General features: G+C 51.7%; 3 protein-coding genes across 13 annotated transcripts in view; 2 read left to right on the top strand and 1 right to left on the bottom strand.

Moving 5' to 3' along the window:
• Positions 1-3,402: 3,402 nt before the first annotated feature.
• On the bottom strand, positions 3,403-17,233 carry LOC129392977 (protein EOLA1). Of its 8 annotated transcripts, none has more exons than XM_055106156.2 (6): positions 16,887-17,231; positions 16,145-16,211; positions 12,731-12,863; positions 12,348-12,463; positions 11,315-11,493; positions 3,403-8,803 (listed from the first exon to the last, which is right to left on the bottom strand). In XM_055106156.2, the coding sequence occupies exons 1-6, from the start codon at positions 16,923-16,925 to the stop codon at positions 8,795-8,797; spliced, it is 543 nt and encodes a 180-aa protein (XP_054962131.1). In that variant the 5' UTR covers positions 16,926-17,231; the 3' UTR covers positions 3,403-8,794. The 8 variants fall into 8 exon arrangements, with proteins under 8 accessions (XP_054962131.1, XP_063457579.1, XP_054962129.1 ...); XM_055106154.2 differs by lacking the exon at positions 3,403-8,803 and adding an exon at positions 9,888-10,515 and having other exon boundaries at positions 16,887-17,233; XM_055106157.2 differs by lacking the exon at positions 3,403-8,803 and having other exon boundaries at positions 10,923-11,493; positions 12,348-12,629; positions 16,887-17,227.
• On the top strand, positions 7,972-10,007 carry LOC129395211 (heat shock transcription factor, X-linked member 3). Its single transcript, XM_055106148.2, has 2 exons — positions 7,972-8,849; positions 9,309-10,007. The coding sequence occupies exons 1-2, from the start codon at positions 8,367-8,369 to the stop codon at positions 9,825-9,827; spliced, it is 1,002 nt and encodes a 333-aa protein (XP_054962123.1). The 5' UTR covers positions 7,972-8,366; the 3' UTR covers positions 9,828-10,007.
• Positions 17,234-17,394: 161 nt separating the features above from the next.
• LOC129395212 (melanoma-associated antigen 9-like) overlaps positions 17,395-20,708 on the top strand; it is a 69,836-nt gene continuing 66,522 nt past the window's right edge. For 3 of the 4 annotated variants that reach the window (XM_055106149.2, XM_063601504.1, XM_063601507.1), the window contains exons 1-2: positions 17,395-17,535; positions 20,175-20,232. The gene's annotated coding sequence lies outside the window, so the exon portion shown is untranslated. Of the gene's footprint in view, positions 17,536-17,767; positions 17,858-20,174; positions 20,233-20,708 lie in introns of those variants that run through there. The other variant, XM_063601505.1, reaches the window with a different exon arrangement.

The raw sequence follows: 20,708 nt of genomic DNA, 5'->3' as shown, positions 1-20,708 counted from the left end.
CATCTCTACTAAAACTACAAAAATTAGCTGGGCATGCTGGCACATAATCCCAGCATGTAATCCCAGTTACTCGGGAGGCTAAGGCAGGAGAATCACTTGAACCTGGAAGGCGGAGGTTGCAGTGTGCCAAGATCACACCACTGCATTCCAGCCTGGCTACAGAGCGAGACTCTGTCTCAAAAAAAAAAAAAAAAAAAAAAAAAAGCAAATTATGAGCATCCAGGTGTCCCTGTCTACAGCAAGAGTGGAAAGATGGCTGATAAGCAAACCAAGCAAAGCTCATTAACTCAGGGGCCTGTGTGAAACAAACTTCAGGGGATGCCACTGCTGTGGACTAGCCTCCTTCCCTAAGCCCTGGCTGACCAGACCCAACCAGAATGGGGTCACTTGTGCCGAATGCCACATAATTATACTGAACTTTCAAAGGGGCCAATTAAAAAAAAATACAAAAATACTCAGAAGATTCAGTCAACCTGAGTCAGTGTTATAAGCGTGTCCCCTCATCTTTAACTCTAGAAGGAAAGTAACTTTGAAATAACTGTGTTGGTCACTTTTGCACTGTTATAAAAGAATACCTGAGGCTGGGTAATTTGTCAAGAAAAGAGGTTCATTTTGACTCGCATTTCTGCAGGCTGTACAGGAAGCATGGCGTCATCATAGCCTTCTTGTGAGGGCTCAGGAAGCTTCCATTCATGGCAGAAGGCAAAAGAGGAGCTGGCATATCACATGGCGAGTGAGAGAGCAAGCAAGAAAAGGAGAAGCTGCCAGGCTCTTTTAAATAACCAGATCTCATGTGAACTCACAGACAGAGAGAACTCACTCATTATTGTGAGGACAGCAGCAAGTTATTCATAAAGGACCCACCCCCATGACCCAAACACCTCTCCCACTAGGCCCACCTCCAACATTGGAGTTCACATTTCAACATGATATTTGAAGGGCACAAAATACCCAAGCTGTTTCATTCTGCCCATGACCCCCCAACAAATCTCACATCCTTTTTGCACTGCAGAATACAAGCATCCCTTCCCAATAGTTCCCCAAAAGTCTCAACTCATTTCAGCATCAACTCAAAATTCCAAAATCTGAGACTCAAGGCACGTTTCTTCCAACTATGAGCCTGTAAGATAAAAAAACAAGTTATTTACTTCCAAGATACAATGGTGATCCAGGCATTGGGTAAATATTCCAATTCCAAAAGAGATAAATCAGCCAAAAGAAAGGGGCAACAGGCACCACACAAGTCTGACACCCAGCAGGGCTGTCATTAAATCTTAGAGCTCCAAAATAATCTCCTTTGTCTCCATATTCTGCATCCAGGCACAGTGATGGAAGGGGTGGGATGCCAAGGCCTTGTGCATACCCATCCCTGTGGCTCTGCGGGTGCAGCTCCCATGGCTACTCTCACTGGTTGGAGTTGAGTGCCGGTTGCTTTTCCAGGTTCAGAGTACAAGCTGCTGGTGGCTCTACCATTCTCAGCCACCTTCCCACAATCCCACTCAGCAGTACCATGATGAGGACTCTGTGTAGGGGCTCCAACCCCACATTTTCCATGAGCACTGTTCTAGTAGAGTCTCTCTGTAGGAGCTCGACCCTTGTGGCAGGCTTTTCCCTGGGCACTCAGGCTTTTCAACACATACATCCTCTGAAACCTAGGTGGAAGCTGTCAAGCCTTTTTCACTCTTGCATTCTGTTCTCCTGCAGACATAACACCATGGGGAAGCCACCAAGTCTTATAGCTTGTGTCCTCCAAGACAGTGGCCTGAACTGTATCTGGGGCACTTTGAGCCATGGGTGCAGCTGGATCAGCCAGATGCAGGTAGCAGTGTCCAAAGGCTACAGAGAGCAGCAGGGCCCTGGGCTTGGCCCCCAAAACCATTCTTACCCACTAGGCTTCTGGGCCTGGGATGGGAGGGGCCTAGATTTCTGAAATGCCTTCAAGGGCTTTTTCCCATTGTTTTGGATAGTAGCACTTGGCTCCCTTTTAGTCGTGCAAATCTCTCCAGCAAGTGGTTCCTCAGCATCCTGCTTGGTTTCTTCTCCGAAAATGCTCTTTCTTTCCCTACATGGTCAGGCTGCAAATTTTCCAAACTTTTATGCTCTGCTTCTCTTTTAATTATAAATTCCAACTTTAAGTCTTTCCTTTTCTCCTACATCTGAGACAGGTTGTTAGAAGCAGCCAAGGAACATCTTGAATACTTTGCTGCTTAGAAATCCCTTTGGCCAGATACACTAATTTATCACCCTTAAGTTCAAACTTCCACAGATCTCTAGAGCATGGACCCAGTGCAGCCAAGTTCTTTGCTAAGATATAACAAGGGTGACCTTTGCCAGTAAATTCCTCATTTCCATCTGAGACCTCATCAGCCTGGCCTTCATTGTCCATATTTCTGTCAGCAATTTGGTCAAAACCACTTAACAAATCTCCAATAAGTTTGAAACATTCCTGCATCTTCCTGTCTTCTTCTGATATCTTCTGATATCTCTGCCCATTACCCAGATCCAAAGCTGCTTTCACATCTTCAGATATCTGTATAGCATCACCCAACTCCTGTACCAATTTTATATGTTAGTCAGTTTTGCATTGCTATAAAGGAATACCTGAGGCTAGGTAATTTATAAAGAAAAATGTTTATTTTGGCTCATGGTTCTGCAGGGCATACAGGAGGCATGGCACTGGCATCTGCTTCTGGGAAGGGCTCAGGAAGCTTGCAGTCAATGGCAGAAGGCAAAAGGGTAATCAGCATATCACATGGCGAGAGAGAACAAAGAGCTGCCAGGCTTTTTAAAGCAACCAGATCTCATGTGAACTTAAGAGAGTGAGAATGTAAGGTTAGCCGAGAGAAAGGACGAGAGAGAGAGAGAGCCCCAAGTTCAGGCAAGCCTTTATTAACCTGTCGGCTGCCCCCTTAACAGTCAAGGAAAGCAGCCCCAAGCTTACAGAATAGGGGGTTTACATTGGGGCAGGGAGTTTGAGGGAGTCCTTTGGTATGGCTGCATCCCAGGGTTGTTTGCTGGTTAATTCTGCCACATATCACCTTGTGATGTTTACGGTACTGGAGGGTGTAGGTAAAGTTTGTTTATGCTTCCCACAACCTCCCCCTGTTCGGTCCGGACGGTTTGTAATTGGGGTTTGCTTTATCGCAGCAAGGCCTGATAGGTAAAGTCTTCTATCAGGCTGGCTTCACTGCGGTGCCTAGATAAGGGCTTGGAAATGTAAAAAGGTTTGGGGGAAGGGTGGGCAGCACGGGGAGGTTTGCGGGGAGTGTTGGCAGTACCAAGAAGCTCTTTGGGGTGGTTTGTACCTAACAGAGAACTCACTCATTACCACAAGGACAGCACCAAACCATTTATGAGAGATCCACCTCTATGACCCAAACACCTCCCAGTAAACCCACCTCCAACGCTGAAGGTCACATTTCAAGATGAGATTTAGAGGGACAAAACAGCCAAACCACATCAATGACTAATCTGCTCTGTCTTCTGTTTTTGCTTTCTTCAGCCATTTTCTGCTTACAAAGACAACTTCTTCTGCTCAGATCATTGGAACACTCATTGTACTTGAGTAAGGTTGTAAGTCTGAGAGTCTGACCATGTGGGCCTATTCTGGCCCTGTTGCTTCCTCACTGCAGAACCTGCACCATGGCTCAACCCCTCCATGGCCTAGCTTGGCTCACTGGAGAAATGGGCTCATTCCTAATATCCACCCAAGAGATGGGTGTGCACAGTAAATGACACAGACTAGCAGAGCACTTAGCACAGCAGATTGACTATGAGTTGTCCAGGTCATTGGCGTTTTGAACAAAGAATTGAACAAAATGCATAAAGTAGCAGAGGAATGAAATGCAGGAACAAAGCAGTGAAAGCAGGAATTTATTAAAGTGAGAAAGCCCTCTGCAAGGTGAGAGTGGGTCTGAGCAAGTGGCTCAAGGGCCCAGTTACAAAGTTTTCTGGGCTTTAAGTGCCCTATTTGAGGTTCTTAATGACTACCCCTTATCTGGATGAAGGATTTGGTCTGTGGCTAATTAAAGGCTGAGGTGAACTGGCACCCTATGCAGATGAAGGGATGGTCCCTGCTTGGCCCACGGTCAACAAGGCACCCTCCCCTCCCTTTCCATCTGAGATGTGGTGGAAGAGGGATGGTTGTAGGGAGAGTAGCCTCTGATCCTTTGTTACTCAGCATGGAGAGATGGGGTTTTTGTCTTTTGGTTTAGCTTTAGGAAGTTTGTGTTAATCAGCCTTAGGTTTCCTGCCCCCAGACCCCGGTGTTTTCCTTTTGATCCAGCTTTGGGAAGTCAGAGTGAATTGGCCTTAGATTTCCTGCCTCCAGACCCTGGTGTTTTCTCTTTTAGGAAGTTAGCACAGAGTGGCCTTAAGTTCCCTGTTTCTAGACCCTATTTTCCTGTCTCAATAGGAGCTCACAAGAATTGTTCTGTTATCACTGTTCTAATGTGGAGCCATGTCCAAGGATGCTAAACCCCACTGAGCTCCTGGTGACATAGAACTTTCCTCATCCAACATGTATTGAGGGCCACATTTGCACTGTGGTCTCCGCCATCCTCATGGGCCTCTTAGTCCAGAGGGGAGACGGCTCATCAACATGCCCAACCTCATAGGAGTTCGGGATCCACCCAACCAATGGTGGAGAGCTGTGCTAGGCCAGCCCCTGGGAATAAGCCTTGCCAGCTGACCTCATGGAGTGACCTGGACCCTGAGAAGCTGAGTGACTTCTGGGTTGAAAAGGGCATTCCCATAGGGGAGGCAGCACAAGCACCCTTACCAGCAAGGAAGTTCACAGTGTGCTCAGAAAACAGCACCAGAGGGAACCAGAGGTTGATGTAGGGAGACCCCCTGAAACTACTGCTATGGAATAAAAGATGAAATGCTCCTGATTATTGTAAATACATAATTGCATGCAGGATTGTGTAAAGACAATGCCAGGTTGGACTGCCAGAATGAGCCAACAGCACGTGATGTGCTTTCCCCTGCAGAGAGCCTATGAATGGACGTGCAGTCAGGGAGGTTTCACATCACCAAGATTCCTAGCCTAGAAAAGCAGATGTTCATAGCTCTGGGAATGGAATGCGATCCTTGTGGGGAGCCTATAAACGGATGCATGAGGAGCACCTGTCCATATGGATAAGCTAGGGCTACAAACTCCCTCACGTTGCCACGGCTCTTCTAGGCCTCTTCAGGGTGAAGGCATACTCCCTTCTGAGAATTTCTGGTCTAACCGGTTGTCTAGCTTCACGTCCTGTTTCTATGGATTGTTTGTAACCAGCTTTTGCTGCAACTGTTACTGCTGATTAGTATCTTGCTAATCATAGGTCATGGAAAGACTGTGTTTCTGTTTTAAGGCTCTGTTAGAAACTACTGATGCACACACTATATCATAAATTCTTATCCCTGTATACTGTACTTCTGCATACAGATGTTATGTTAAAGAATTACTTCATCCCCATGTGACCATCTCACCTCATAATCAAATGACCCTAAATCCCTCACTAACCTTCCCCTGCCCTCTCACTAAACTTAATAATAAATGCCGGTATATCCAGTGCGTTGTTGGCACCGTGGGAGCAGAAGGCGGTGACCCCCCTGGACCCAGATTTTGCTATCTTGCGTGTGTCTATTATTTCTCGACCTGCCGATCTGCCTGGGAACAAAGAGAGAGCACCGTTGCATTGCAGACTGCTGGCCAGATCCCGCAATAGGTTGAGAGTTGTCTTACCCAGGACCCAGCATCAAGCAAATGCTGAGTGAAGGAGGGTTAAGGGCAGGTGGCATGGCGGATACCTGAGTGTGTGAGAAAGAGCAGCCCAGTGGCTAACGAGGCTGGGAAAGGAAGGCCTTGGAGGTGTGAGGAGTTGGTGCCTAAGCAACTGACAAGTTCCGAGCCACAGTTTAGAAAGACTCCTCTGGGGTGGGATGAACCAACTGCAGGGACACATCCTGGAGCCTGGGAGAAATCAGCAGGGAAGAAGATCCTGAGAGGCCACGGGGAGGATGAAGAGGGCCTGGGGGATCGTGCGACAGGCAAGGCCTACACAGCAAGTCTTGGCCTGTGGCTGGCCTCATACCTTGGGGCCCCACCATCAAGAGCTCAGCACTATTCTTGATTGCTGCATAGCTACAAAGAAGCTGCAGCGAGTCAGCACTGAGACCGCTTTCCACAGGGCCACTGGTCCTCATACCATAGTCAGCTGTGCTCTGCTTGGGTCGCCTGACCATGATGATTTTATTCATAATGCAGCAACGCAGAGGGGCCATCTCAGGGGCTTTTGGAGCATGGAAGAGAAGACCAACCATTTTCCTCAAAGTGGCTTGCAGGTGGCAGGTGACTCATAAAGAATGTCTGAATGGTTGCGGAAGGTTGCAGAGCTCATCTTTGGGGACTGAGGAGGCTTAGCCGGAGGAGGCTGGATTTCCCACCATGACTCTTCTGGACTAGACTTAAGTCAGTGCCCTGAATATTCCCTCCAGGGGACAAGAGGAGCTTGATGTCTTAGACTCGAAATCCCAGTGTACATTCTGTGACTTAAAACAAAGGACAATGGTCGCTAATGGTCCTATAGAAGCCACATGACATAGTGTGACTAAATCAAATCAATACCAGCTCTTGGCTGAATGCCACCGTGTAGTTTCCCTAGTAATTTTCTTCATGATCGTTCCCCTCCCACCCAGTGGCCAAAAGCCTTTATATAAGTAATCAGCAGAGTTTATAAGTTCGCAAAAGCCACAACAAAATGTCATTCTCAGTCTTAAGAATTCCCCTATGAAAAAGCACTTCGGTATGTAAGTGAAAGATACCAGCTGTCTAATTGCATACTCAAGGATCCTCATTTAGAGATGTCACCAATGGCCTCTATTTTAATATTTAGCCTCAGAGTGTGTGTGCCTACAGGTTACACTGAGTCCTTGAACAAAACCTTTGTAAACCTGTTTAAAAAGCTTGGTGACCATGAACCAAGCCTGCATTCAGGCACTGGGGGCACCATGAAGGACTAGAGAGCCCTGAGATTGAAAAGCACCTTGGAAGAGCCTCTTCCAACCCTCTTCGCACTCAGGGCCGACCCTGAGTGGGCAAAGGGTGCTACTCAGTGGGACAAGGACCCAGGGTCCTTTCAGTCTGGGGCCTTTCCACTGTATCACTCTGTCTCCCTATACAGAGTGAATATTAAGAACAAAGTTGTCTTTAATGGCTAGAGAAAATGTATCACCAAAAAGACTGTCGTATCCTCTCATCTGGGGTTGAACATGGCTTTCATTTGGGTTTTCTCCCTCCTCCTGCCCACCCCAACACACACTCATACGCTCATCTGTTTTCAAATACATAATGATGGCACTTTTGTGATGGATTACTTTAATCAGGTCTAACTAGACAAGCAGAAACTTTTCTTAGGCTAGTCTGTGTAAAGCAGGCCTCAGAAATGAACATGTCTTGGGCAATGAAAACAGTATTTATGGGCAAAAATGAAACTAAAGGTAATCTCCTGTTGTGATCTGCAAGAGGGTGAGATGCAGGGGCAAGCAGAGCTCCACAGGAGACTCCAAAGCACAGCTGAGGATGTGGCCATCCAACCACAAATGGTGCTCTGGGTAACACAGTGGTAGAGGAGTGAGGGGAGTGCTCCCACCATGCTCAGGCACAGCACCACTCTGGGGACAACTTGACCAAGGGGAATAAGAAACACTTTATCTGGGCCCACTGGAGCACATCCAACCAATCATTAGGAGTACCTGGAAGAGACCAAAGCAGGAAGGAGATGGGGGGGGGATTGGAAAAGAGGGGTGCTACCACACAGATCAGGCCAAACAGCCTGGTAGGGACCACCATCTCCTAGAAGGCAGTCACCCATGAGGGGTCCATCTGAGTCAGGCAGTCTTGGTGAAACCCAAGCTAGGGATAACTAGGGGCTGGCTCTTGAGCAAATTAGAGGCCAGCAAATGGCCTCCCCTGTCTTCAGGGTTGGGAGTGGCCATAGAGCCATGGTTTCTCAGCTCATCTGGGGCCTGGCCCTATGACACAATGTGACTGTCAGAAGATGGGAGACTTTTCTGGGACCTTGAACCATGCCTGTTTATACTTTTAGAAGAGGGAGAAGCTGAAGGCCATGCCACCTGTCTACTCCCCCAACACCTGGCCAGGGCCCCCTCTCCAGATTGGCTGAGAGCCACCTTTGTGACATCATGTGACAAATACAGCAGATGATGAGTTAAGCCACTGGTTGCCCTGATACCGAGACTCTAGAATTTTGTGGACAGTATTTATTGGGCACGCCTACTCTGACTGAAGGCATTTTGGACTTGCTAGGACAGTGATAAGGGCCTTGGGTACAAAATGCTCCTGATTCTGGTGTAGCTCCATGGCGAGTCAGAACACTGAACAGGAATATGAAGCCAAGCTGGCCCCATCTGTTGGTGGAGAGCCAACAAGCGGGGGCCCATCTGGTTCTTCACCTGATCCAAATCCAGATTCCAGCGAGGTTTTGGACAGGCACGAGGACCAAGCCATGAGCCAAGATCCAGGCTCCCAAGATAACTCACCACCAGAAGACCGAAACCAACGCGTGGTCAACGTGGAAGACAACCACAACCTTTTTAGGCTCTTCTTCCCAAGAAAGCTTTGGACGATTGTGGAGGAAGACACATTCAAGTCTGTGAGCTGGAACGATGATGGAGACGCCGTGATCATCGACAAGGATCTCTTCCAGAGGGAGGTTCTTCAACGGAGAGGTGCAGAGAGGATCTTCAAAACAGACAGCTTGACGAGTTTCATTCGCCAGCTGAACCTCTATGGATTCTGCAAAACACGCCCAAGCAACTCTCCAGGAAACAAGAAAATGATGGTAAAGTAGAAAGCATTTCTGTAATCCCTTTTCTCTCTTTCTCAAACATATCTTCATAGGACACCAATTTAAATAATATACTGTAAGAGCTTAAGTGTCAAAGATAGCATTTGAAAATGTGAAATATTGTTTATTGAAAGATGAAAAGTATAGAACTTAAAAAGTATGGATTTTGATATTAAACTACAACCCCCTTAGAGATAATGTAAGCATCATCTTTTGCAGACCTGCATATTACCTCTACGGGGTTGCAGTTTAATATCAAAATCCATGCTATTTATATATTACTGCCTTGATCTATGAATTGTTTATCTTTAGTCAGGTCATGCTGTAGAGCATAACCACACTTGCTGCCACTTAAAGCATTCTTTTCTCCATTGCAAAACAAAATCATAATTTTGAGAGGTGGGAAAGGAATAATTTATCCCAGAACAACTAACATGTTTCATTTTGTTTCAGATCTACTGCAACTCCAATTTTCAGAGAGACAAGCCCAGGCTCCTGGAGAATATCCAGAGAAAGGATGCCCGCAGAAACACCGCTCAGCAAGCGACCCGTGTCCCAACTACAAAGAGAAAGAATCTGGTAGCTACAAGACGCTCCCTACGTATCTATCACATCAATGCCAGGAAAGCAGCAATCAAAATGTGTCAGCAGGGAGCCCCCAGTGTTCAGGGGTCCAGTGGCACCCAGTCCTTCAGGCGCTCTGGCATGTGGTCCAAGAAGAGTGCCACTAGGCATCCCCTGGGAAATGGGCCCCCTCAGGAACCAAATGGCCCAAGTTGGGAGGGCACCTCTGGGAATGTCACATTTACATCTTCGGCTACTACCTGGATGGAAGGCACAGGGATTCCTAGTAGTCTGGTTTACTCAGATAATGGTAGTGAAATGTCTTTGTACAATATCTGTTACTACGCTCTGTTGGCCTCCCTCTCAGTCATGTCTCCAAATGAGCCCTCTGACGATGAGGAGGAGTAGGAAGGCTCCTCAGATTACAAGCGTAGACTCTGTGAACAGTTCAGAAACACTGCAAATTCGTGAACTCACAGGCCACTAATGGCCCATAAAAGTTGCCATTTTTTAATGAGAAACACATTTTTGGTCTTAATAAAGAAAAACAAAATTCCATGGAAATAAATAATAAACAATTTAAATGAGAACTGTTGTCTGTGTTTTTTTTAACCTTCTATATTATATACATCTCATTGGCAGAAACCAGGGGAGGCTGGAAATCCTGTCCAAGACAGGCTTTGGTCCCCATTGTCCTTGTTTATTTGGAGAAGCAGCATTTTCACACACTCAGCAAAGGATGTTGCTAGGAAGTGTCGAGGCCAAGCCCAGGAAGACCTGGTCCCCTGAGATTGGCCTGCTGGTCAGGAGAAAGAATAGACGCCTGATTCCGGCAATATCTTCCTGTATCTTCAAACAGGAGATTGTTTCCTCATGGGTCCCTCCCAATGTTGCCAGGAAGTGTCTGGTCAGCAGCTCAGCATCCCTAGCCTAGCATCCAGGGGCCTCCAAAGAGGCCCACTTGAAAGTCAGGCCACCCCATCTGCCATGGGATGTACAACCACCATAACATCCTGGCTCAGAAGAGAAGGGCCACTGCAGTCAATTCCTGGGGGGAAATGCCCATCATCCTCATGGATAACAACTAGAAACTTTGCTAAATCACCAAAAAAAAAAAAAAAAAAAAAAAAAAAATTACTACAAAATAAGACAACACTACTGATCACATTTCCAAGTTAACCTCTCTCTACTAGAGCTGTATTTTGGATGTATTGCTAGGATAGGAAGTAGCTGTGTGATGCAGGTAACACACATGCTTCAGAAACTGACAGACACTTTCAGAAGAGTGAGAGTAACCTGAAAGGACAGACAGCTGCTCTAAGTCTGACGTCCTCTTCATCCTGGATGAGTCGGTTGATTAACGGCTAGTCACTACCAGGCAAACATTCAGTGCCAGGTCCCAGACTTTCTGTAATGTCGCCTGGATGCTAGTTACACATTTGATGAGTTTTGACCAGAACAAATCAGGGGAAAACATAGAACGAAGCCTCAAACACTAACCAGTCATCTACAACACATTTATTTGTACAATCCAGAAACTAGCAGGACCAAAATTAGCAGCAATGCTGAGACATTTACTGGCAGCTTTGCCTTCTACCCTAAGGTCAAAGTACTTGAGACATTGCCTGTGTGCCTAAAGAGGCATCACACAAGGAAAGCCCCACCCCCTACTTCCTTCATCTGAGCAAAGGAACCTGTTTACATGCACAGTGCTTAGTGGGTGGGCCTCTCCAAAGCAGTGGAAATTCATCTTTAACCTAATGTATACAGGTCTGCATCACGATGGCAAATTGAAGGTGTCATGATTTAGCTGGTTTCTCTGGAACATTCCTTTCAGGAGCCCACACTTGTCACACTTCATGCCCCAAAGGGATCAGGTGCTCTGGGATGTCTACCTGGAATACATCCTTGCCTCCTTTCCTAGGTATGGGCTCCAGTAACCACCTGGGGTTTGAAATCACAGTCAGGTACTTCTGCTTCAGGTTGGTCAGTACAGCTTGATTTTCTAGTTCCACAACCTCATCGGGAGTTAAGTCTTCGGGGCATTGCAAAGTTTCCCCAATGTCAACGAGTCCTGTACACAAAGAGAGATACACATGAATGCCTTTCACTTCCATAGCCCAAGGCCTGCCCATGTGACAACACAGTTACTCAAAGTCACAATCAATAGAGAGTAAGACGGCATCAGCAAAATGACAAGAAGGGAGTCAAGTCCTTCTTCCGTAGCTTTGATAACGAACCAAACCCGATTCAGAAAATGCTGGGAGAGGCAGAGGGAGGGCTCCAGAAAGGCAGAGGAGAGGGCCTTGTCCTCACGAAGCCACACAAGTAAGAGGCAGGTCCAAGCCAGACTTCTGAGGGCAGCGGTTGCAGATTGGAAGGGCACCAGCCACTGCCTGCGAAGCTACAGGTGATGCCTGAGCAGGTCACCAGGGGACAGGTGCTGATGTCAGGCCTCAGTCACCTAGAGGTTAGGGGACTTTCCCAGGGTGCTGTGAGTGGTGGGGCTGGGGCAGGTTCATGAAGCCAGGCAGGCAGCCCAATTCTAGAGGCCACCTGACCCATTCGGCGGGCTGGGCTGCTTTTCATGGTCTCTGCCACACATGTGCACTCACGCATGTATGCGCAAACACACACAGCCAAACACCACAAACACCACGTGCACATGGCCCTGACCAGGCTTCTCACTGAGCTCAGAAACAGAACTGCGGCCCAGAGTGGAGAAATGATTTACCAGAGCTTGCGGAAGCCAGCCATACCAACCCCCAGCCCAAGGTCCTTGCCGCCCCTTTGAAGGTGTGGTGCCAAAGGAAACTGTGTTATACACGCCAATCAGTTCAGATGACAAGAGAAGCCCCCAAATTCCCAAGCAAGATCTTGGGCGGCAGCCCTAGGCGTTGTCTGCGCATTTGGTACATTGTCACTTACCCGCTATCACTCCTCGACCAAACTTTTCCCCTTCCCTGAGTAAGGCCTGAATCTGAGCAGGAGTCATCCCGAGTCTCTCCACCAGCAGCTCCTGCCAGGCATCGCCTTCCCAGTTCCTGTGAGCAATGTGGACAGCGATGGTACAGTTCCGCTGGCTGCTCAGCAGAGGACGCCAGCGCGTCTCCACAGTCTTGATTCCATTTAAGACAAAGCCAGCATAAGGCTGCCGGAAGGAGAGGCAGCCAAACTTCATCTTCGCAAGCGCCCCGGGCCTCCCGTGGCCTGCGGAAGCACAGAAGCGCATCACACGCCAGCCCTTCAAGCTCATGGGCAGTGGCCTGACCTTCCCCCCGTGTCTCTCAGGTGGCCTAAATCGCACTGACCTTGATGGTCTGCTGCTTCCGTCTGTCACTGATGTCGAGCACCACAGCAGGCCCAAGGGAAGGGGCTGGGATTCGGCTGACTCAGGTCCATCCCATGGAGTCTTTGGGGCTGTCCGGAGTAGGGTGGGGACAGCTAGAGGAAGGCACAGGCAGGATAGCATGTGGTCAGTGCTATGACAGAGGTCACCGAGCCCTAGGGCAACACAGAGGACAGAGGGCCCCCTCGGCCTAGCCAGAGTGGAGAGTCGGGGCTGGTGTTAGCCCTCTTCCAGCACAGAGGGATAGTCCCACGCTCTGCTTCTCTTCCCTTTCCCCTGCTGTGCCCTGCCAATACTCTCAGTGCCCTGGCCCTGCCGCCACCAAGGCACTGACCTTCCCAGCTCCTACTCCAGGGCTGCTGAGCCCACATCGTTGATATCCAATCTCAGCTCTGTCCTCAGGATGCACCGTGACCTCAGATGGCCCTCAGTCAGACATCTCCTCTCCACCCCTCTGGGTGCCACCTTCCTCAAGCCCCTTCCCCCACCACTGCTCTCCACTGTCAGCAGACGCCCCTGTCCCAATCTGAGCTGAGAAAAGAAGAATGATAATCAGAACAACTGGCAACCCCCCACACATGCCTTCCACGTGCCAGCCTCTGGGATGGCATGATCCTCGGATCATCAAATTGAATCTTCAAGTAACCCAGCAGGGTCAGTGGTACTGTGAGGCCCACTCTATGGCTGAGGAGAATGAGGCACCAGCCCACAGTCACACGGGCTCTGACTTCCCACAACTCTTGCCCAGCCTCCTGCGTGTGTGGCTTGGGAGAGGGTCCCCTCCTCTTGCACGGAGGACAGCCCTGTGCCTTGGAAGGAACCCTGGGCTTGAAACCAGAACTTCAGCCCAGTCACAGACTCTTGAGATGCCTCAGTTTCCACATGGCTGTGAGGATGGGAGATAAGGCACCAAGAGCACCCAGCCCAGTACGTGGCACCTAACAGAACAGTCAGAAATAGTGGCTGCCCTCACCCCTCAGGCCCGTGGCCCCGCCCCCTGGCCCTGAACTCCACCCTTGAGCTGCCCCTACTCCTCTCTCTGTCCTTCCTTTCAACACATAAACGCAACCTCTAGTACGCTCTATGATTTTAAGAAAATATACCCACCCTCATGAGACAAAGCCCTGATAGGGCCAAAGCTGCCTGGTATTCACTCCTTTCCCAATCTGCACTGCAGCCTTCTGAGCTCCAGATCTCCTGCTTTTCTCCCGCCTCTGGGGTGAGCTGCCTCAGCCGAGCCGGTTGCCTGCTGTGCTCTGGACCCTGCTCCTCTGGCTCACTCCGGGCCCTGGGTGCCACCAGCCACCATCTATGCTCGCTCGGCATCCCTACTCTGAGCACACGCGCGCCTCCCGCTCTGCCTTCCTTCTCTTCAAGCCTGAACAGCCGAGACCTCAGAAGAGCTGTCTACATGCGCAGTCTCTACTTCCTCTCTGAACCTTCTGCCCCCACCCCCACCTTTCTCCCTTTATTCCCCACCCCCCCACCACCCACTCCACTGACTGACCTATCCCCACAAGCACCCATGGCCGGCCTCATGCCAGTCCTGTCTTCATCTTAGTCCATGCTCAGCAGCCCCAGCATGGCTGGGCACACTCCTTCCCTCCTTCTGGGACCCCCACGTTGCTCACCGTCCTGCTCTGAATCCCGTGGTGCAGGCCACCCCCCTTCAGACAGCCTTAGGTGGACAGGCCCGTACATACTCAGGACCCCAACCATCACCACCAAGTCCACCTCCCTTCCACCTCTGTGAGTGGCATCACCAGCTACAGTGTTCCTGCCCCAGACCTAGCTGCTCTCTGCCCTGCCTTTCTTTCCCACATCTGCGGCCCACATCCCGTGGCACTGTGTCCAAAACCGACACTGAATCTGATCCCTTTCCATAATCTCTATGGCCACAATCCCAATCCAATCCCCTAAAACCCCCTGCCTTCTGAAGAAGTCTCCTGATAGCACCCCCACCCCCGCCTCAGCACTTGTCCTCTGCACTCTTGTGACCACACTGCCATCGGAATGATCTTGGTACAGGGACAATGAGATTATGTCACTCCTCCACTGAAACCTTTCAAGGGCTCCCTGCCCCAACTAGCACAGAATCCACACTTCCTCTCAGGGCACTCAAGGTCCCTCCTGATCTGGTTTCCCACCCCAGCCACGTCCTCTCCTCTCCCCTTTATTCACCACCCTGAAGCCACACAGGCCTTCCATCCCCTGAGGGAACATGCCAAGCTTGTTTCTACCTCAGAGCCTTTGTCAGTTGTGATGGGTTGCATTGTGTCCTCTTAAAATGCGTATGTTGAAGTCCTAAACCCCAGCACCTCAAAATGTGGCCTTATATATAAAAACAGAGTCATTACAGAGGCAATCAAGTGAGACTGAAGCCATCAGGGCGGACCCGCATCCAATGTGGCTGGCGTCCTTATGAAAAGGGGGATTTGAGAGACAGTCACGCACACAGGGAGAACACCATGAGAAGATAAACGCAGAGATAAGGGAGATGCTTCTACAAGCTAATGAGTGCCAAAGATTGCCGGCCAGCCGCCTGCAGCTAAGAGAAAGGGACAGACCAGATTGTCTTTCACAGCCCACAGAACAAACGAACCTGGCCACCACTTTGATTTCAGACTTCCATCCTCCAGAACTGCGAGACAATGATTGTCTGTTCTTTAAGCCAGCCCCTTTATGGTCCTTTGTTTCAGCCATCTTGGCAAACTGCTGTTCCCAACACATCTGCACAGGCTAGGGCACGAGTTTGCCATTTGACAGCACATCAAGCCCATTCTTTCCACCTGACAATCTTCATCTACCTTGTTTTTCACTGCCTGGGTGATATCCCATTGTTGGTCGTCTCATAATTTGCCTGACCATTCCTCCACTGATGGAGAGTTACAAGTTGCTTCCCACTTTTGCCACTAGAAATGACATTACCTCTAACACTCGCTGTGTGAAGACATGCTGAAGGAAATGCCTCGGCCGCCTGGCACGCCCATCTAAGATGCTGATATCTGCCAGCAAATGACTTTCCACAAAGACTCACCCGTGTACCCTCCACCAACCCATCCATGGTGCCATTTCCTCACACACTTGTGGCCCCTGAGCATGATTATTCTTCTGATGAGTGACCAAAGATAACCAGGTTCCTTGGTTCTGGATTACTTCTGACGGAGGCTGAATGTCCCCCACAGGGCCTGGCCACTTCCATCGGGATAAATGGCTACAGTGAATGTTTGCCTCTTTTCTGCCGCCCAGTTTCTTAGCCAACCCTTTTCTCGTCATCACCACAAAATCACAACAAACGCCAACTGTGTGTGTGTGGAATCCCTAGTAGGAACTGATGTAACTGAAAAGGCAAGAAGGGGACTGAGTCCCCTCCTACCTGGTGCTGCAGAGAGTACCTGCTTTACGGCCAGAGGAGGAAACACTCTTCCACTTAGCTTCTTTACCTGCACAACAAGGAAGATAAAGAGGAAAGGTCATTAAGTACAAGACAGCAAAGCTGGTTAATGGCCCTAAGAAGGTCATGTACTTAGCAGGCATTGGAAACCAAGAAGAGCTGGGAGGCCTGGTCTTATCAGTAACACACAGGTGCACATCACAGTTTGGTTCTGCTAATCACAGCAGTGGGACCCTCCGCACCTGTCTGGGTCAAGGACCACAGGGTGCACCAGCCCGCAGGGCAGAAAATCATTTCACCATGTTGAGCAGCATTCTTGCAGCCAAGCATGCTCCATTCGAAGGGAGAAAAATGACACTTCCCCTCCCATTGTCACGGGGCGAGTGTTTGTGACTCTAAATCCCATTGTCCTCAGCTTAATTCTGGGTAGGTCACGCTGAGCACGGCGCCACAGGCCACAGAGCTGTGCACCGCCCGGCCTCAGGTCCAGGCGAGCTCACAGCAGAAGGGCCAACGGGAGGCAGGGAAGACCGGACTGAGGTGGGGCCGCTGTGTGTGGAGCAGCACACGGGCTTTCCACTCGCAGACGCACGTCGCGGGTACACGCGCTTAGAAGGAGCGGAGCCGAGACCCTGCCGACAGCAGGGGACAGGAAAAGGCGCCTCGGTCGCGGCCCGCACGGGTTCCCAGCCCCACATCCAGGGAAACCCCAGCCCTCAGGTACCGTCCGCAAGAAGGCTGAGCACACAGGCTCCCGCACCATGGGCCCTGGCACCTGTCAGCCCCGGCAGGTCTCACGGCCTCCGGAACCACGGACCCTGCGAGTCGTGGGTGTCTAGGGCCGACTCCGGCTTTTCGCCACAGGAAAGAACAGTCCTCTGCCTCCCCGAGACCCAGCGAGGCCACCGGAGCCAGGACGATGGGCTCCCAAGCAAGGAGACGTGGGCCGCTGTGAGAAGAGGGAGCGCCTGGCTAGTGTCCAGGCTGCAAGGTCGTTGCCGCTAACTCCGGGAAACCAGTGGCCAGTGACAGGTGTTAGCGGTCTATAACTCTTCCGCTTTCATACAGCTCCCGTCATCCCTTTCACGAAGAACGTACGTGGGCGCGCAATCACGCATGTATGCACACCACGCACGTACGCGGGAGGCACGTACTCAGCCAGGCATATAGACAGCAAACATTATGAATCTCGCATTCTCGAAGACACGCACTGACGACATCACGCACGTACGCACGCCCTGGCTGCTAGGAGACGCTATTCTCTTTACCTGGCCCTGATGCGCGCCAGCCAACCAGGCCAAGGCCAGGGGACCTCGAGACCGGCAGCCTCGACGAAGAACCGGAAGGAGGAAGAGGAACGGGAAGGAGGAAGAGTAAGTGGAAGGGTGGGACGAGGACACCAGGCAGGAGTTTTGGGCCCAGAGCTGCTATACCAGCAGGGAGGAGCTGGGAGAAACCGCTGGGGAGGGGGTGGAGGCGGGGCTGAGAGGAGGAGGGCGGAGCTGGGGGAGGGGCCTAGCGGGACTGACAGAAACAATTTGGAGCTGGGTTGAGGGCGGGGCTGGGATAAGAGGCGGGGTGTGGGGCAGGGCCGGGCGGGGCTGAGAGAAACCATTGTGGGCAGGGCCGTGGGAGAGCTGAGCGAGGAGAAGCTGCAGGAAGAGCTCGCGGACTCTTGAGAATCAGCAGGGGGAGGCAGGTGTCCGCTGAGAGAAGGAGGGAGGGGGAGAAAGAAATCACTGGGAGGGGCTGGGGGCGGGGTTTTAAACGCAGCTGCGTGAGAAGTAGGGCTGGGCTGGGAGAGGCGGGGCTCTGGGGGGGGCTGAGAGTGCTGGGGAAGGTTTGGGGGCGGGGCTTTGGAGGCAGCCACAGGAGAAGCAGGTCGGGGCTGCGGGCGGGGCTCGGGGTGGGGCGGGGCTGAGAGAAACTGCTGGGGAGGGGCCGAGGGCGGGGCTTTGGGAGCAGCCGCGGGAGAAGCAGGGCGGGGCAGGGCAGGGAGGGGAGGGGCGGGGCAGGGAGGGGAGGGGCGGGGCAGGGAGGGGAGGGGCGGGGCAGGGAGGGGAGGGGCGGGGCAGGGAGGGGAGGGGCGGGGCAGGGAGGGGCGGGGCTGAGAGAAACTGCTGGCTGAGGTCGGGGCTTTGGAAGCAGCCCCGCGAAGAGCAGGGCGGGGCAATGGGAGAACTGAGCGAGGAGCAGCTGCCGGAGGACCCCTCGGACTCCTGAGAACCAGCTTAGGGGAGCGGGGGCTTGGGGAGGTGTAGGGTGGAATCACGAGAAAGCTCTGTGGGAGGGCCTGGTGCACAGCTCAGCTGCAGCGTGGAGCTGAGGGAAAGCCGGGCGTTCCTGGAGGAGGAGCAGGGCGGGGCTGTGGCAAAGAGCTGTGGGAGCAGATGGGGCGGGGCTGCGGGAAATTGCTGGAGAAGGGGGAGCCAAGCTGCACCAAGGCTGGCGGGTGAGAATGGCGGGGGAGGAGTTAGTGCAGAGCTGGAGGAAAGAGCTGAAAGGTGCTGGGGTGGGCAGAGGGGTAGGAGAAGCGGGACGGGGCTAGAGGAGGCGGAGCTGGGACTGGAGATGCAGGGTGAGCAGGGTGGGGCTGTGGGAAACGAAGCTGGGGGTGGAGCTGCAGCAGGAACTGGGTTAGAGCTTCTGGAGGAGCCGCCTGCAAGAGGAGGGCGTAGTTGTGGGAAAGAGCTGTGGGTGGAACTGGTTAAGTGCTGGGAGGAGGAAGAGCTGGGGGCGGAACATCTGGGGCGGAGCTGCTGGAGGAGGAGCTGGGGGTGGAGATGCTGGTGAAATGAAGCAGAGCCGAACTGGGGGTGGAGCTGTGGGTGGAGCTGGGGGAGGGAGCTGAGGCCCTTCTGTGATGCACCCTTAGGCAAGAGTCAAAACTTGCCCGCCGCGACCTAACTGCACCTCCAGTGTCTACCCCCATAGGGCACGGAAGCAGCAAGAAGGGCGGGAACACTTGACTGGGGTCCATGCAGCTCTAGGCTGTGTCTTGCAGGGCTGAGCCCCCCAGGCCTGCTCTCATGTGTCCTAGCCGCTCTGTCAGTGCCTGCCAGTGGGGTCCAGAGGAACCGTCTCTTTAACGTCTCTTTTGCAGGTGATGAGAAACATCCCCACTCTTAATGTCTTGCCTCCTCCGACCTAAGTCGCCCAGCACACAGCCCAACTTCCCTGGCAAACTTGCTTTTCAAACTCTCTTCTCTATCTCAGTCACGGGCTCAGGTTCTGTAGGGCTGCCATGCTTTACTCCTCTGTCCCTCCCCTTATCTAGTCTCCCGCATTGACTTCATAACCAAGTTCTGGGTCCCTGCCTCTGGAGTGCCTGATGAGACAAAACGGCTCCTCGTCCTGCATCCCCGCTGCTACTTCCAGAATTCAGGCCTCGTGGTCTGGAGCCTGCACTGTTCCATGAGCCCCCTGACCAACCTGGAGGCCTCTGTCTTTCTTCCCTCGGGTCTGTCGTCCACATTCCATCGGCTCAGTTTCTAAGTCACAAATCTGTCCCCAGCAATCCTCTAGTGAAAACGCTGCTGGGCCTTCTCAGGTTTAAGTCCTAGCAGTTCAGGGAGTCGGCTCAGCTCTCCCCACCCTTAAGCCGAACACTCTTTGGGTTCACGCTGTGCTGTTTAGTCACTGGTCCCCACCAGCCTGCTGTTCCAGGTCTCCCTGCTTTGCACCGGCGGTTCCCATGGCCTTGTCCTGGTGCGCTCCTGGCCTCCTTCAAGTCACAACTTTAACGTCACCTTCACAGCCCCACCCCGAGTATTAGAGACTTTCGTCTCCAGCTCTGATAGCATTTTGTACCTCCCCCGTCCCCACCCCACGTTAGGCTCTTGCAACCCAGGGTGGTAATTGCTCTGTAAGAGTCTGTGGCTGCCGCAGGGTCTCTTGAGTTCCTTGAAGGCAAGGCCGGTGTTTTACTCATTTCTGAAACTGGGTGCCCAGGGCACAGTATCTGCTTAGTAAGTGTTGAATGAGCAAAGGGCTGCTTTCTTGTTTTTTCTAGTGAGATGCGCCTACTTCTCCCTGGAGAAGCTCGAGGAAGCAGGAATGCTGGAGATGAGGTGAGGAGGAGAGGGTCCCTCTTTATGGGATGTAGGCCGTAGGGCTGCAGGGGACCTTCAGATCACCAGTTCCAATTCCTATGCATGCTAGCATCCCCTCCTGGGTTCCTTCCCCCCAAGAATGGTTGCCAGCTTCTGCCGAACACCCCAGAACCTGCTTAGAGTGGTTTCAAATCATGAATGAGGATCCCCGGGATGGTGGGTGGCCGTTGCTCCTCCCGTGGCCTCTTGTTTGAAGAACTAGAACTCGCATAATGAGCTGGATAGTCACCATGTGGCTGCTAGCAGGGAAGCCCTTGGTGGCCACATAAGGGCTCCCTTTTCCAACTCTCTCAGCTGCTCCTCACTCTCACTCCTGGGTGTGCTGGGCAGTGGGGTGCAATGCGCACGTAGGTGCACACGCTCCCTGGGCGGCAGCGAGCAGCAGAGGTCTGATCTGTGGTCGGATGAGGAGAGGAAGTGCAAGTAAAGCAGCT

The sequence above is a fragment of the Pan paniscus genome, chromosome X (genome assembly GCF_029289425.2).
Source record: "Pan paniscus chromosome X, NHGRI_mPanPan1-v2.0_pri, whole genome shotgun sequence".
Taxonomy (NCBI): Eukaryota; Metazoa; Chordata; class Mammalia; order Primates; family Hominidae; genus Pan; species Pan paniscus.
This window is presented reverse-complemented; position numbering and strand designations above follow the sequence as displayed.